At 50.1% G+C, this 16,794-nt stretch overlaps 1 protein-coding gene across 6 annotated transcripts; it reads right to left on the reverse strand.

The window, feature by feature from the left end:
* Positions 1-584: 584 nt before the first annotated feature.
* Positions 585-15,347, reverse strand: rnf20 (ring finger protein 20, E3 ubiquitin protein ligase). Of its 6 annotated transcripts, none has more exons than XM_047033522.1 (25): positions 15,256-15,347; positions 14,682-14,868; positions 14,515-14,583; positions 14,294-14,392; positions 14,041-14,188; positions 13,429-13,614; positions 13,158-13,273; positions 12,674-12,820; positions 12,478-12,552; positions 12,193-12,312; positions 11,870-11,929; positions 10,994-11,173; positions 10,512-10,686; positions 10,096-10,217; positions 9,772-9,928; positions 9,302-9,569; positions 9,058-9,175; positions 8,802-8,951; positions 7,074-7,286; positions 6,474-6,599; positions 6,220-6,360; positions 5,993-6,097; positions 3,503-5,801; positions 1,619-1,722; positions 585-1,066 (listed from the first exon to the last, which is right to left on the reverse strand). In XM_047033522.1, the coding sequence occupies exons 2-23, from the start codon at positions 14,856-14,858 to the stop codon at positions 5,625-5,627; spliced, it is 3,129 nt and encodes a 1,042-aa protein (XP_046889478.1). In that variant the 5' UTR covers positions 14,859-14,868; positions 15,256-15,347; the 3' UTR covers positions 585-1,066; positions 1,619-1,722; positions 3,503-5,624. The 6 variants fall into 6 exon arrangements, with proteins under 6 accessions (XP_046889478.1, XP_046889643.1, XP_046889562.1 ...); XM_047033687.1 differs by having other exon boundaries at positions 10,551-10,686; positions 14,682-14,886; positions 15,256-15,341; XM_047033606.1 differs by having other exon boundaries at positions 7,074-7,283; positions 14,682-14,886; positions 15,256-15,341.
* Between the last annotated feature and the right edge of the window lie 1,447 nt (positions 15,348-16,794).

A 16,794-nucleotide genomic window follows, 5' to 3' on the forward strand; every position in this document is an offset into this window, starting at 1 on the left:
GCATTTGAAAGCCGGGGAAGAGGAGCAGGAGCTCTTTGTCTCCCTGTCCGTCTCCTCCCTCAGGATGGAGGTTCTGCTCTTGTCAGGCTTGTCCTCCATCTTTGGGGCTTGTCCGCTGGACAGAGACAGGAGTGTGCTCACTCCTTCGGCCTGGGCAGGAACACCCGCAGGGGGAGTGTGAAGTGGGTGCTCCCAGAGGAGCGATGAGTGCAGCGGTTATTGAAGCTCCTCTGCTCCTTTCTCAACCTTTACGCAAATGTACTGGTTACATAAGCATTCAACAAAGTTGTTGAATTGGCAAATGATGGTTACTCTAATGAGTGTATTTGACTGTGAAAACAGTATTACTGTGGTTCTTCTAACTATATCCATGATGTGTGTCATAACATTTGTTTTATGGTGTAAGAGTAGCCCTTTTTTTTCCACTACATGAGGTGCTTTCTGCAACTGTAAAACTTTTCTGACCTAGATTCTGACCATGGAATCTTTTTTCAAAGGATTATTCTATCGTTACAAACAAAGTTTATAATCATCTACAGGAGTAGGCCTATTACAAATGGGGGAAAAAAATATAAGAAATTCAATTGAAAAAAAAATCCCAGAGGTTCCTTTATTTTGCATAGAAATCGACATCAGAAAGAGACCATCAACAAGGCTGCCACACCAAACACCACCACCTTTCCAAGCTTGTCCATCTGACCACTCCGAACCACCTCCCCCATCATTCCTCCCTCTTCTCCACGGTGTTCAGTCGCCCCTCTAGGCTGCTGAGACGATCCTCCACCGTCACTGCCTTTTCCGACCCGGCCAGACCCAGCAGGGTGTATCCCAGGACCAGGCCTGTGAGTCGGACCGCTGTGACGTCTGGCCCTGCGCTCCCGTCGCTCACGATGAGCCCAAACACCCACAGCGCCGCCACAGTCTTCAGCAACCAGAACACCCGCCTGACCACACCCACCAACACACGCAGCACCACGGACAGCACCCAGTAGCCAATCAGAGCCAGAAGCCCCCACTGTGCCACAGAGGCCACGCCCTCTGGTGAACGGAGGGACTGGCAGGTTGACTAGCGGTGGGGAGAGAGACGGAGAGAGAGAGAGAGAGAGAGAGAGAGAGAGAGAGAGAGGAGAGAGGAGAGATGAGAGAGAGAGAGAGAGAGAGAGAGAGAGAGAGAGAGAGAGAGAGAGAGAGAGAGAAGAGGAGAGAGAGGAGAGAGAGAGAGAGAGAGAGAGAGGGATGTTATAATGGATTACAAAAGATAATCGTCTTCTTTATGTAGTGAGACATTTGGGATTCTCCACCAATTAACAGCTTTAGTGAACTAAGATGTTCCACCAGGATTGTGTGCAAATAGTCCCTTGGGAGGAGAACCACTAATGTAACCCTCCCAGGGAGAGAGCAGCAGCACATCTCAGACTGTCTGGGCCTCCCCTCAAAGGTGACATTTGAATGCAGACAGAGGAGCAATGACTCAGCAAAAAGGTGTGTGTGAGTGAGGAGGAGGAGGGGTACAACAGCTATTAAAGTCTACAGTAAAGAACATTATGCCAACAGTGGAGGATGAGGTTATGGATGCACATAAAATCATATACACACACAGTTATGTCCTTTTACCCACCATCAATTCCCGTAACCCTGAGGATCTCTGTCACGTAAACAGCGATGACGTTCAGGCCACTGGCAGCACCCCTCAGCCAAGAACCGGATCAGCATGTCTACAAACTGACAGAGCGAAAGAGGTAGATACAGAGAGAGGAAGAGAGAGAGGTAGATACAGAGAGAGAGAGAGAGAGAGAGAGAGAGAGAGAGAGAGAGAGAGAGGTAGATACAGAGAGAGAGAGGTGGATACAGAGAGAGAGAGATGTAGACACAGAGAGAGAGGTAGATACAGAGAGAGAGAGAGATACAGAGAGAGAGAGCGAGAGGTGATGATGAAAATCCCAGTTTCGACACTTCCATATTTGTGCATTGATAAGAAGCAGCATTCAGTCTCTCGCCTATCAAGACAGTTATTTCAGACATGGCGGGTGCCCAGATTCTCCCTCCACACTCGCAACAGGAAGCTGGCCTACCAAGTTGCCCAGGCCTGGCGAATGACTCCATGGAGAGTAAATCGAGCGTCTATGCTGCGGCAAGATGCTACCACTGTCAAGCGATACCATTGAATTAGAATGAGAGCAGCTGCAGCCACAAGCTAAGCCGCCTATTAGTCTCCAAAACTGGGTCCCCCTATATTTGCCTGGTGTTGTCACTGAGTCAATAATTCAGTCATGCCCCTCACATTTGATCAAGTGACTATGGATTTGAGCTTATCTTAAGCACTGATTGCTTTAGTCCTTAATCTTGCCGTATCATCGAATCTGCTGCTTCAGCAAAACCACTGTATCAAAAATGGAGCATCAGAGGCCTGTTGCGGCTCACTGTTGTCTTATGATACTTGGAATGCGCATGGTCCCTCTGAACACAAGGCAAGGACTGTTGGTGCCAAAACACTCGCACGCATCTGTGTAATGTTCGTTTTTACGTTACAGAATAGTGTGACAGCTGGGACCCCCCCCCCCCCACACACACACACACACACACACTACTCTATCTCTGGAGAAGCCCCTCTAAACCTCATATCCTGGCACAACCCCATGCTGCTTAGCTGAGGGTCAAGGATATGGACAGCTAGTAGGGCATAAGTGTCCTGCACCTGTTGCTACCACACACACACACACAGTGCATACTGTGTCCAGAGCAAGTGGGGCATTGACAACTGCCAGTCCTTGTTGGCAGGTGTGCAAAGGGTTCACATATATAGTATCTATAAAAGCACCCTGGTGAGTTCCAACACCCAATGTACCAACTGAGCTTGTGGCTTCAGATACACAAATTCTCATCTGTTACCTCATGTTTACTTTATGACAGCCTGATGATGTAATTTTGTTAAGCACACGATCACACCGAGTACAGTGACATGTACAGGGCAAACAAAAAAGAAGCTTTGTTTGAAACCCATGCCAGGGTTTTGGTTAGATTCTGGAACCTCGGGTGTGTTTTCTTACCATGATCCATCGTATAGACGTTCTCCTGACCAACCACTGACTCTAGATACAACACCGCACTCTGAGGATAGGGAGCCGTAGAGTAGTGTGGTAGGGGCGGAGATGCAGGAATATAAGCAGACAAGAAATTAGGGCAAAGTAGAGGGGGGGGGGGGGCTAGGGGGGGGGGGTCAGGGGAAGAGATTATCGAGTAGCGGGCCGGAGAAGAGGGGGTGAGATTGGAAAGGGGTCGGGATAACAGAGGAGGTAGGGGAGTTAATAGTTGAAAAGGAAAAATCGGGTAAGGCTACAGGGGTGAAGTTTTGTCGATTATTCAATTGAGAAATTATTTGGGAGAAAAACATTACCCATTTAAAATATTCTAGGTTGAAGACCATTAGTTAGATTATGTAAAACGAAATGAAAATGGTAGCAATATTTGGAAATGAATCATGCTTCTAATGCAGGTATTTTACCTCTACAGTTGACTTAATCACAGTAGTTCCAACAACGGATTCCATGTATCGGTGAACCTCATCGCAAGCCCCAGAGATCATATCTCGAAGACCTACTGACGACGGCGGCTGATCCTGCCCATAACATCGCTGAGACAAACCGAGCACCAAAACCAGCGTAGATACAAAAACATTTACAAAGGAGTTCGCCGCACGGTTAAAACAATTCGCGTTAAAAACCATGGTTAAAAAAAGATAGGATGATTTTATTCGTACAATGTTACAAAATAATTAGGCTACCACCCCCACAGATCTATGTCTAGACGACGTTAATGCACTTACACATACAATAATGCATTAAATGAAATAAAAATGGCTTCTGTTGACAAAGCAAGCGATTTACAGTAGCAAAATCTCGGCAAAGCACTATGACAATGGGAAATGAAACCTTCCCCTCTTAATATATCAGCATCGAGTGTCGACTAGTTGGGTATTCAATTATTCAGCCTAATCATTCAATATCAACTCAGCATAAACTTTGGCAAGGTGGCAAATATCAATCCAGCGCGCGACAAGGACGTTAGAATCCTAACCCTGACTATATTTGGTAGTAAACTGACTAAAAATAGAACTAGTCGCGTAAATTATATCTTTCCTTGTCTTTCAAAATTCCAGCCAGCCAGATAACACCCCACTCGCGACAACGCAAAGTATCACCGTTGTTTTTTTTGTTGTAATGTGCGTAAAAGGAGTCCGCGCTGACGTAGATTTGCTGACCAAGTGTGCTCGGGTCTACTAGCTTAGTGATACAATTTTAGATCCGTTTTTATAGTCCTTTGTCCAACCTAGTTTGCATCAAGCGCGACGCGACGACGGCCGATCTAGCAAAAAATATTTTTTTCACTGGCGACTTTGTGTGGCACTCCTTCCCCCCAAGCGTTCCTGCATTTCTCTTCTTGAAGGCAAACAGGTCTGTGATCCGGTTTTTAGGGTGGTTGTAAAAGGGGTGGGCATGGAGGGTGGTATGCATGAAGCATTAAGAGATTTGCCTTCTGGGACTTGTGGTTTATTCATTTCAGGGTCATCGGGGTCATAAAGAATGTAGTCTGGGCTGCCCTAGACTAGTATACCATATGTCTCAGACATAGACCTCAAATTCCCACCAGCATGATCCCATCTACCCCGCTACAATATGCATTGTAATACAGTAACAACACCAGTTTGTGAACACACCACCCAAAATTCTAAAAAATGTCTCAATAAAACCTAGAAGAGTCATTATGTAACTTTGTTGGCAGTTTAATGACTTGCAGAGCAGCGTTCACACAGCATCAGTTGCAGGTATCCATAGCACAGCACATCATGGCCGGATGAGGCAGCATTTAATAATACAAAAAAAAACAAGAAAAACAACAGACAAGTGAACAACAATTGGATATATTGTTCATCATCGTCATCATCCTCATCACCACAGACACACAGGTCACAGACAGAGCATGATGAGAGCTCACTACTGATTTTGTTCATCCCTCTCCATGTCCGCGTCTCTCCCCGACATCTATCTAATGGGTGTAAGGTGTCTCTAACTCAGCCCAGGAGCAGAAGGAGCACTGGGGGGAGAAGGAGGCCAAAAAAGAGGAGCTCAATTCAGCCCATAAAAAAAACAGTCTGTATATTTGTGTCACGGGAAAATTCCTTCTGGTTGGAGGGAAGGAGCGCAGGGCGCTGATAGGTTTGCTTTATGCCCCTTGACTTCCTCCCAAAACAGCAGACACCGAACTAGCGGTCCCGGGTGGAAATACTCGGTCGACTATGAAAAGGCTCCAAGTCTCTGTCCGGTCCTCCAGGCTGTGGACAGGGCCAGGGGATGACCGGCTCAGAGACGCGTATCGAGGAGCCAAGTTAGGGGCGAGCTACCACAGTCTTCAGTCTTTCTTGAATTCCTCTCAGGCAACAGAGTGGACCACCAGCTAGCGATCATTCACCATCTTCACCTCGCGATCTCTCCGTTGAGACGTCAGGGTTGTGTCCGTCACAAGGTGCGGGTGGGGTTGGGGGGTGGGGCAAAGAGATCGGATGGAGAAAGAAGCTTCTGGACACTACAGATCTCCCCCCACTCCTCCCAGTCCTCCCCCGCCACACGCTATCCTATGTAGATGCGGTGGAAGTCGTTGGCGCCGAAGGCTGCGTTGCACTTGGGGCACTTCCTCTGCCGGGTGTCGTAGCGCGTCTTGACGCACTCGAAGCAGAAGACGTGGAAGCACTTGGTCAGGACGGCGTCCTTCACCCGCGAGTTGCAACACGGGCAGGTCAGACGAGCCTGGTACAGAGAGGGGGGGTGTGTGTGTGTGAGTGTGGAAGAATGCAAACGTTAGGAAAAGGATTATAAGCAAGTGATGCCAATGCATTTTTCCCCAATATCGAGAGTTTACATGTATGGACATACACACATGCGGGCACACACGCACACACACATGTATCGACACACACACACACGTTGTTCACACACACCTTGTACTCGTTGATCTCCTCGTTCAGGATCTCGTCTCCGTTGCGGACGTTCTCCGCCGGCTTCTTGGCCTTCTCGATCTTCCTCCTCAGCTTCGAAATGTCCTCCTGAAACACACGCACACCGCGACAGTAGTACAGGGGAAGCACCGACATTCCAGAACGCGGCACCCTTAAAGCAAACGTCTGTGTTCCCCTCTGTGTGTGTGCGAATGTGGCAGATGTGGCACCTGCGCGCGGCGGGAGTTGAAGGACTCCTTCTCCCTGGAGATGCTGTTCTCGATCACCTCCTCCCTGACGGTGCTGAGTCTCTGCTGCACCTGCTCCAGCTGGGCGCGGCCCTCCTCCGACAGCAGCAGGGACTCCTGGGCCTGGAGGGCCACGCGGGAGAGAGGAGAGAGACGGGGTCAGACGGGAGATGTGCACACGGCGCCGCAAGAGAAGGTTTCCTCCTTGAGCGGCTGTGCGTGTGTGGGAGTGCTACCTTGCGTTTGTTCATGTCCAGGGCCTGGGTCCTCAGAGCCAGCTCCCTCTCCGCCGTGCCGATGGTGCCCTGCAGGAGGCGCTCCTTCTCCTCCAGCTTCTTCACCACCTGCAGCTGGGCGTCCACCTGGGAGAGGGGGGGGAGAGGGGGAGAGACGACAGGGGATTAGATGATGCGTCGAGGATGAGAGAGAGGTGGAAGTGGGGGTGAGCTCAAAGATGGGAGAGCGCGAGGGTGAAACGTGGGGATGAAGAGAGAGAGGTGCCAAAGGTCAGGTGCTGTGAGACCACTCCTTCTTAAACGACTCGCTCGCTCGCTCGCTCTCTCTCTCTCTGTCTGTCTCTCTCTGTCTCTCACCTTTACTCTCCCTACCTCTCGTCCCTCCCTTCCTCTCTCTCTCTCCCCCCCTGTCCACCTCTCCCTCTCCACCCCCCTCTAACTGTCCTCCCTTCCTCTCCCTTCTTCTCCCTCTCCTGTACCTCTCCTCCCATTCTCCCCCCTCTCCCTCTCCTCCCTTCCTCTCCCTTCTTCTCCCTCTCCTCTCCTCCCTCTCTCCCCCTCTACCTCTCCCCCCTCTCTTCTCCTCCCCTCCTCTCCCACCTGGGTCTTGAGGGTGAGCAGCTGGTCGGCCAGCTCCTCCTTCTCCTCCTTGAGCAGCTTGTGGATCTGGTTGGACTTGATCCTCTCGCTCATCAGCTTGAAGTTGGCGTCGTCCTTCTCCCGCAGCTGCTGCATCAGGCGGATGTTCTGCTCCTGCATGTCCTCAAACGCCTGGCCCGTCACGTCCATCTCGCTCAGCAGTGCGTCCTCCTCCTGGCCGTGCGCACACACACATACACATACATACACGTACACACACACACACACACACACACACATACATGCATGTTCACACACACACACACATGTGCACGCACACACACACACACACGTTCACACACATACATGTGCACGCACACACATGTACACACACACACATGTTCACACACACACACACACATACGTGTGCACGCACACACACACACATGTATGTGCACGCACACACACACACACGTAAAAACACACACATACATGCACAGAGTTAGAGCTAAGGACAGCAGTGGTAAACTGGCATAGGGCAGTAAGGAGGGGTGTGTGGGGGTGTGGTGGTGGGGCAAACCGTTAAAGGTCACATGAAATGCTGTTTTTGGATGCTTTTGTATAGGCCTTAGTGGTCCCCTAATACTGTATCTGAAGTCTCTTTCCTGAAATTCAGCCTGAATTATAGCCACTACGAGTAGTCCCACAATGACCTTTCCTCAAGATGCGCTGTTTCTGTGTCTGTAGCTTTAAATGCTAATGAGGAGGACAGGCGGCACCATGTGCTAATGTTTACAGTGGATGTATAGCAATGGCTCGTAGACCCGTTGCTGTAAGATGCCTTGAATTTTGCCCATTCTCATCTGATCACCCTGGTTTACAGAGATGCACACTCATAGTAATTTCAATGAGGAAAAAGGCGACCCGCGCCATAACAACAGCAGAACGGTTATCCAAATAACAAAGATGTGTACAACACTCGCGTTACAGCATGTGTATTCACACACATACTTGATGCTACCTACCTACCTTTACATTAGCGACAGTAACTCAGCTGTTAGCTGCAAAGGTAATGTTACAGCCACATCCTAAGGGTAGCAAACTCGGTAGCCATATACAGTAAAGCAACAAAATGATATAGCGTTAGTTAACTTGTCCGAGGTTTGTAGCTGGACCAAGGAGAGTTAATACTGATCCAGAATTTTATTTCAGCAAGGCCAGCTTTGTATTACCTCATGTTGAGGAAACAGTCGTGGCTGAAATGTTAGGCGCAGACATACAAAACTTTGGGAAGTTGTGTCGGCGCATTATCAGAGAAAAAAAATCTCCACTGTTAAAATACTTTTGTTTTCCTTTGTACATCGAAACTGAGCAAATTTAATGCTTCAAATCGTTTGCAAGCCATCATCTGCTTTGACCGCCCAGATAATCTGGTCCGCCCATGAGAAACTGAGCTATGACCGTGCAAGTGTTTTTATCCTCTGGGCGGGCAAAGCAGAGAGAGGTGAGATTTTCTAACTGAGCATTTGAGCTTTTGATTTTCTCAAAGGCGGAGAAGAATACCCAGGGCTTGGTTTACACCTAGCGAAATGTTCTTGCCACTGGGGGGACCAAAGGCAGGCTAGGGGAACTCATATTAATGTTAAATAACCTCCTAAAGTAAGGTTTTCATGTCATGTGACCTTTAAAGTTGAGGATGGGGAAAAGTAAAAGCATCCATAAAAAGGATGTACACACACACACTCTCACCTGCTTAGCCAGGGAGAGCTTCTTGTTGAGGATGTCTATCTGCTCCTCCACAGAGCGGATCTTCCTCAGGGCCTCCTCGTCAGCCATCTTCTTCCCCTCCCTCCTCTCCCTCTCCTCCAGGTCCCTCAGTCGCTGCTTCAGCTCCTCCGCCTGGACACACACACAGACAGACACACACACACACCCGCCCGTTCAGTCAACTCTGTCAACGTACCTCGATAACAAATCAGGTGTGTGAGCGTGTGTTGGTGTGCACCTCTGATTTGGCCTTCTTCTCTGCAGCCATGAGCTGCACCTTGTCCCTCTGTTCTTTAGGCGCGGAGCGGTACATGTCCAGTAGCAGCTTCATCTCTCTCTGGGACTCCTGGGCCTTCCTACACACACACACACACACACACAGCACAGCACAGCACGCAGCCTTTATCAGCACCGCCATCATCATCGCCTTTAACTTCATCATCATCTTCATCACCACCACCATCTTCATCACCACCACCTACTTAAGCTCCGTCCTGACAATCTTCAGCTGCTCCACCTCCTTCCTCTTTGGTCCTCCAATCGCAGGCGGCCGCTCGCCGGCCACCTCCTCCGATTGGTTGCTACTCCCGGCCTTCTCCTTCTCCTCCTTCGCGGCGCCGCCTCCCCCGCGCAGCGGCCTTTCCTTCTCCTTCTCTCGCTCCTTCTCCTTCTCCTCCTTCTTGACTTTCTCGTTCTCCTCTTCCTTCACTCCGTCTGCCTCCGTGCCCGGCTCGGTCTTCACAGAGGCTCCTGCAGAGAAGACGAGAGAAGCAGAGAAGGAAGGAGAGAACAGGGTGGTTAGAGGTTAGAGGTTAGAACAACAGCAACAGGGTCAGAATTAGTCAGGAAAACCCAATACAAATCTAAAGATCTAGAAAAAAAACTGTTAGAAAGCCTACTGCACAATAAGAGGTCAATGACTTGGGTCCGAAGGTGGAATATAGGATCCTACCTGTGCTGGTGGGAGTGGCCGATCCATTATCGGACTCCGCCTTCACTGTGACATCACCGGCGGCGGTCACCGGCAGGGGGGAGGTGGTCTCCTCCTTCACGTCCAGCTCCGTGCTCGACTGGGATTGGAGCACGGCGCTGCCCTTGGAAGCGCGAGCCTAGGAGAGGGATTGGATGAGGTTTGGGCTACGACATCGCACCATGGCCTGACGTCAGAAAATCGAACAACACTCACACTGTTTGACAGGCGTGTGTGATTATGTGGTAGTGTATGGTGGTATATGATGGTATAGGGGGGGGGGGGGGGGGGGGGGGGCTGGGATACCTGGCTGAGGTCGGCCTGGGCCTCTCTTAGTCTCAGCTTGAATTTCACCACCTCCCCCTTCATCTGCTGGTTGTGGGTCTGCAGGGTGCTGATCAGGTGACGCATCTCTCTGTTGATGGGACCTGAGAGAGGGAGGGAGGGAGAAGAGAGGGATGGAGAGAGGGAGGGAAGGATAAAAGAGGAAGAGAGAAAGAAGAGAGGGAGGGAGGGGAAGGAGAGAGGGAGGGAGAAGAGAACACGAGACGGAGAGGGGTGTAGACAGAAAGAAATGAGTCAGACGTCAGTCAAACATCCCATCCCGCCACGCCAGTCAAATTTGCATCAAGATCTGATCGCAATAACAAACAAACAAACAAACAAACAACAAAAAAGACACGCCTCTACTTCCAGAGCCTAGGCGAGCCCCTTGCATTGACCTGCGTGTGAGTGGAGCAGTGCGAGACTGCGCTGTTTACCGGCTTGCTCGTTGGCTGCCAGGGTCTGCTCAAACTCAATCCTCAGCATCTCGTACTCCTTCCGGACCTGGGCCAAGGTGTCCTCCAGCTGGAACACCTCGGTACGGACCTTCCTCTGGAGAGACACCTCGTCATTCTGGACCGGAGAGGAGGGGAGGGGTTACACACGCGCACGTCTACACGCACGTATAGGAGAAGGGAAGACACAGCCTCACACAAGCAGAGAGGTCAAACCCTCAAACACACACACACACACAGGCAAGAAAGACACTCACAAGCAGGGACAGCACATTTACCCACTCTCACACACACACACACCTGCATGAACACACACACACACCACAGAACAAATGCAACAAATTTCTTGAAGACGAGGACCTTGGTAGGTTTTGTACACAAGCTAGACTCGGAGCTAACACACACACACACGCACACGCACGCACCTCCATGTGCTCCAGCTGGCGCAGGCGTGCGGTCCTGGTGGTGTTGAGGCGGGTGCGGGTCTCATCCAGCTGGCCCTTCAGGACCAGGGACTCGTTGTAGAGGACGGAGAACTGGGACTGGAGACAGCGGTACTCGGAGCTGTCCCTCACCACCCCCTCAGCACGACTCAGCAGCTCCAGCTGGGGGAGGGAGAGAGAGAGAGAGTAGGGAGATGGAGAGAGAGGGATAGAGAGAGAGAGTAGGGAGATGGAGAGAGAGGGATAGAGAGAGAGAGTAGGGAGATGGAGAGAGAGGGATAGAGAGAGAGTAGGGAGATGGAGAGAGAGGGATAGAGAGAGTAGGGAGATGGAGAGAGAGGGATAGAGAGAGAGTAGGGAGATGGAGAGAGAGGGATAGAGAGAGAGAGTAGGGAGATGGAGAGAGAGGGATAGAGAGAGGGTAGGGAGATGGAGAGAGAGAGAGAGGGATAGAGAGAGGGTAGGGAGATGGAGAAAGGGGAGAAAGAGAGACGGAAAGAGTAGCGAGATGGAGAAAGATAAGGAGGGAGGTGGAAAGTGGGATGGGTGAGATGAAGGTAGAGAGCAGTTCAATGGAGCGAGGGAAAGGAGAGAGGGAGAGAGGGAAAGAGTCGAGAAAGAGGTAGACGGGGAGAAAAAAAACAGAAGTCAGTGGACGGAGGGGAAACGGGACGCGACGAGAAGACAGAGGTGAAGCAGACAGGCGGCGCGAGGAGGGAGAGGAAAGACCGCGAGAGATCCCGGAAGAAAAGGAGGACGGGAAAAGAGAGAGGCAGAAAACGGAGACATGAGGCGCAGAACGCACCGAGCAGAAAGGTCCAACAGACAGCAACAGTCTATGTATCTCTGTCTATTTACCTCCAATTCACTATAGCTGACTGAGTACCAGCCTGGCACCAGGGTCATCCTGGGGCAGGGCTGAGGCAGAGATACAGAGGCCTCATGAGAGCCACATATTACAGAAGACGCTCTCTATGGAGGCTCTAAAGGGAGCTTCACTGAGACCCTGTTCCGGAACTTTCTTTGAGATGTGTCTTTTAAGAGCTCGAAGAATATTCAGTCATATTATTGACTATCTCCATGAACATGGCCCAGGTCCTAGTGACTGTCTCTCTCCCCACACACACACACACACACACACACACACAGAATTTCTGTATCTGACACACACACACACACACCTTCATGTTGTTGTTCTCCTGGTTGACGTTCTGCAGGTCCTGCTGCAGCCTCTGCAGCTCACTCAGACGGTTCTCCGCCAGCTCCCGGTTCTCCTCCAACTCGCTGTTCATGTCTTCAAACTGACCCCGACGAAAGGAGAGAGAGAGGGAATGGGGGAGATATGTTGAGGGGAGTAAAGAGGGGAGGAGGGAGATGGTTGAGTTACAGATTTGGAGAGGGTCGTTGCTTTAGGGGGAAAGTTTCAGTCCCAGACTGAACGCCATGACGTATTATTCTCGTCGTACCTTTCTCTTGTTGATGGTGATGGTTCCACACACACTACTGGCCTCCCCACACACCTTGTAGCCTTTACTGTTGACCTGGGACACACAGCACACAGAGACACACCATTGCAAAGACCGGGATGCTACAGAGGCGGTCACACACGCACACACACAAACCCATCGTGTACACACACGACACACACAAACGTATACTCACCCTCTCCAGTATCTCTCCCAAGTGTGTGTTGAGGCGGTTTTCTCGCCGCCTGATCTTCTCCATGTCCCACTGCAGCTCCTCTATCAGAGCCTGCAGCTCACTGACGCGCGTGTCCGCCTTGGCTACCGCACGACCAAGGGGCCGGGACTGAGGAGAGGGAGAAGAGGGAGAGAGGGTGAGGAGAGGGAGGGAGAAAGAAGAGGGAGGGAGACAGAGAAGAGAGGGAGAAATAGGGACCGTGAGAGAGGGGAGGGATGGAGACAGGAGAGGAAGAGAATGGATAGGAAGGGAGACGTGAGAGGAAGGGAGAGAAGAGGAGAGGGAGGAAGAGAGGATAGGGAGGGAGATAAGAGAGGGAGGGCGAGAGCACAGGCAGCGAGAGATGGAGGATCGTCAGGGAGGGCAAAAAGAATACACCAGAAGAAAACACCTAGGACAGTCTGCCAACACCCCGATCGCGCAAGTATCCTGACATCACACTCACCTCACTGGTCATGTGACTGTGCCTCTGCTCGAGGTCCCCGATCAGCTGACGCAGCCGCTCGTTCTCATTGGACAGCAGGGTGTTGAGCTGGGCGGCGACTTGCCAGACAGACCCCTCTGTAGAGAAACCAGCACAAAGGCGATGAGACGACTCAGCGAAAAACAAATCGGGCGGAAAAAAAACCTCACGGTAGCCCTCCGCCAACACCTTGCTACCGGCCTATTTCAGAACCCCGTTCGACCGTTTCTTCCCCGTCTCCCCCACATCTCACCAGCACCAGAGTCCGTCTCCCTCTGCAGCTGCTCCACGGTGCTCTGCAGGCAGTCGTAGATCTCCACCACACGATTGGCCTGCTTCTGGCTGGACTCCACCCTCTCTTTCAGCTCCGCCTCCATCTCCTCGCTGCTGCTGCTGGCCAGCGTGGCCAGGAAGGAAGTGGCCACCTCCCCGGAGGGGCCTGGAGGGACAGGGACAGTGAGCTACTGTGGAGGTCTTCATTCAGGTCAGCAAGCTACTGTGGGGGTCTTCATTCAGGTCAGCAAGCTACTGTGGAGGTCTTCATTCAGGTCAGCAAGCTACTTTGGGGGTCTTCATTCAGGTCAGCAAGCTACTGTGGGGGTCTTCATTCAGGTCAGCAAGCTACTGTGGGGGTCTTCATTCAGGTCAGCAAGCTACTGTGGGGGTCTTCATTAACGTGCTGCACTCCAATTGGATCCACTTCAGTGTAAGAGCATGATCTTCATCTTTACGCAAACTGAACTCCATCACAAAAACGCCTATCACTCCCCCCTCTAACATGCAGGCTTCAATACATTCATTTCCAAGATTGTAAGCTCCCATAATCGAACCCCCCCCCCCCCCTCCCCCCCATCTCTTTCCAAACCTCTATCTTTGGTCCTCTCCTGGTTCGAGTCTCCATCCGGTTCAGGGGTATCAGGTTTCAGGCTCCGCCCCTCCCCGGCTGGCGTTTCCATCGGCTCACTTCCTGATTGGTCGTAATGCCTGGCAATCAGCCTGACATTGTCATCAAACTGAAAGAGGCACACAGGGAGCGTGTGAAGCGCAACCGACAACGTTATTACACGTTTGGGGACTAAATCTAGTATAAATGTCAATCCCTGTTGGCAATAGTTCACCTGATTCCAGTATCTGTTGAGGATGAGTAGACTGGCATCATCCGTGGCTTGACGAGTCTCCAGCCTCTCGATTCTCTCTCTCAGCTCATCCTCTATTACCTACCCAGCATTGGTCACACAGGAAGTGACAAGTTGTGATGCATTGGATGTCAATGCCAAAATGTGAGTGAGTGGGGTTAGGTTTGAGCGTGTTTGTCTGTGTGAGTGACTATGGTCCATACCTGTCTTTGATCGAGGGATTCTCCCAGCTTCCTGTTCTTGGCCTGGAGAGCTTTAACATCCTGCTCCTCCTATGAACAAAAAAACAGTCATGTAGTGTTAAGATTTGGTGAAGCTCAGGAAAGAAAGACACTGGAACAATCTTCAATTCTATGGGTGTCATCCTCACCAAGTTGGACACCCCTCCCAGCTTGATGACGGTCTCCACGGCGGTACTCCCCCCCGCAGTGGCACTGACACCCTGAACCACATCTTCTCCACCTTCCCGGTCCCTTCGTTTTTCGGGGGGTGCCCCCAACGAGGAAGGCCCGCCGCTGGGTTCAGACGGACGCTTCAGTCCCGACATCCTCAGTGAGCTGAAACGGAGATAAACACTGAGCATATTTCGAGACATTAATAGAGAAATACGACTCAACAGCAAGGCTTCCACTCTGAAGAGGGTAGCAGTCTAGCCTAAATAGTTGAGAAAGCTGTGTGTGACACTACACCGAAATATTGTCATTATATTATTCAAAATAAAGTATTAAAATTGCTATCTTACTATGTAGTAAGCTGGTTAGCCAGGTTGCTACCCGGCAGCTAGCGCTCAGTAGCTACTTTTAGCTAGCGAGCTAGTCAATTCAAATATTCAACGGGTGGTCAAAGAGCTCTGCTAGAAATATAACTTGATCGGGGACCCTCTAATCTACTAATTTGAAATGTAGTTTCACGATATTTAAAACATTTTCTTTACATGCTCTTACCGATTTGATTAAAATGTTTTATGAACTGAGTTTATCTGTAGATGTTGATGCTGCGGCTTTTTCAGTGTCTTCCTGGGGCGGAAGTAGTGCTGTCAACAATGAAACTCGGACGACTTGCTATTTGATAGTGCGCCACACCCTGGTGGGAATAACGTACTGCAAAACACCACTAGCTGATTGTGGATAGGGTACGGGAACATCTATGAGTAGCATGTATTGTATCCAATCCTTGATGGCTATTATTAACGTGTTTCACAAGCACTTGGAACGTTAAAGTTGAAAATCTTACAGTCAAAATGTTGAATATACTAACTGACTAGGCTATTGCGAAGAGAACTGAGGGAAACAGTTTATATTTTAAAGTCGACCTCACAACATGCTCTTTTTTGTGTGTAGGCAACTGAGGACATTAAAAGATGACATGATCTTCATGTTAACTGTAGGCTTGTGTATTATTATTAACTACACGCACTAGGATAAATAGATTAGGCTATTGTATTCTCTTACAATAATGTATCAATAAGCTATAAAAACACCAGGAAGACCATGACTTGGAACATTGTAAGGACTGCAACCAACAACTACCAATCTACAATGTAGGAGCTAGTTGGGCACATTGTCTGGGCCCACTGAGAGGCAGAGTTCAATACCCCTGCACACTTATTTCCTTTTGAAGGATAAATCAAGTTGAAAGTTAACGTTGAAAGTTGAAAACTCAATAAGGAAGTAGCCTAAGGTAAAAGATTCCGGAAAGTGGATGACAGTTTTTAACTCGCTGCTAGACTGTAATATTGCCTACACACCACACAAGTTCATCGGTCTCCGCCACCTACCTCTCTCGCTCTGTCTCTGTCTCTCTCTCTCTCTCTCTCTCTGTCTCTCTCTCTCTCTTTATTTATGTTCATTTATGCATTTAGCAGACGCTTTTATCCAAAGCGACTTCCAAGAGAGAGCTTTACAACAGAGCATAGGTCACTGATCATCACAACGAGGTAGTCCCAAACATTGCAAGCAGCCAAAACATGAAGCATACATTGTGAAAAACTAAACAAGTGCCAGAGGAAAGACCCATAAGAGCATGGAGTCATACAAGTTACATATTAAAACAACATGAACCCCAAAAAGTGCAAGACTGTACCTATAGAAGAACAATCAACAGTAAAATATTTCACAGCGAGAGTTCAAGAGTTCAAGAGTTAACTTCATTATAACTAACCTACAAGAGCAACAAGTCTCTCAATAAGAGTCATTATGATCCTGGAGGAAACTAACATCAGGTCCAGCCAAGCATTCCTAAGTGCCGTTGTACTCCCGGAACAAGTGCGTCTTGAGCCTTTTCTTGAAGGTGGGGAGACAGTCAGTGTCCCCGATGGAGGTGGGGAGCTGGTTCCACCATTGGGGGGCCAGGCAGGAGAAGACCTTGTGTTGGGACCGGGCGGTCTTGAGCGGTGGGACCACCAGGCGGTTGTCTGAAGAAGACCGTAGGTGAGAGGTGGGGGTGTAAGGCTGCAGGAGAGACTTGATGTAGTCGGGTGCAGT

Source organism: Hypomesus transpacificus, chromosome 1, assembly GCF_021917145.1.
Source record: "Hypomesus transpacificus isolate Combined female chromosome 1, fHypTra1, whole genome shotgun sequence".
In the NCBI taxonomy this organism is placed as follows: Eukaryota; Metazoa; Chordata; class Actinopteri; order Osmeriformes; family Osmeridae; genus Hypomesus; species Hypomesus transpacificus.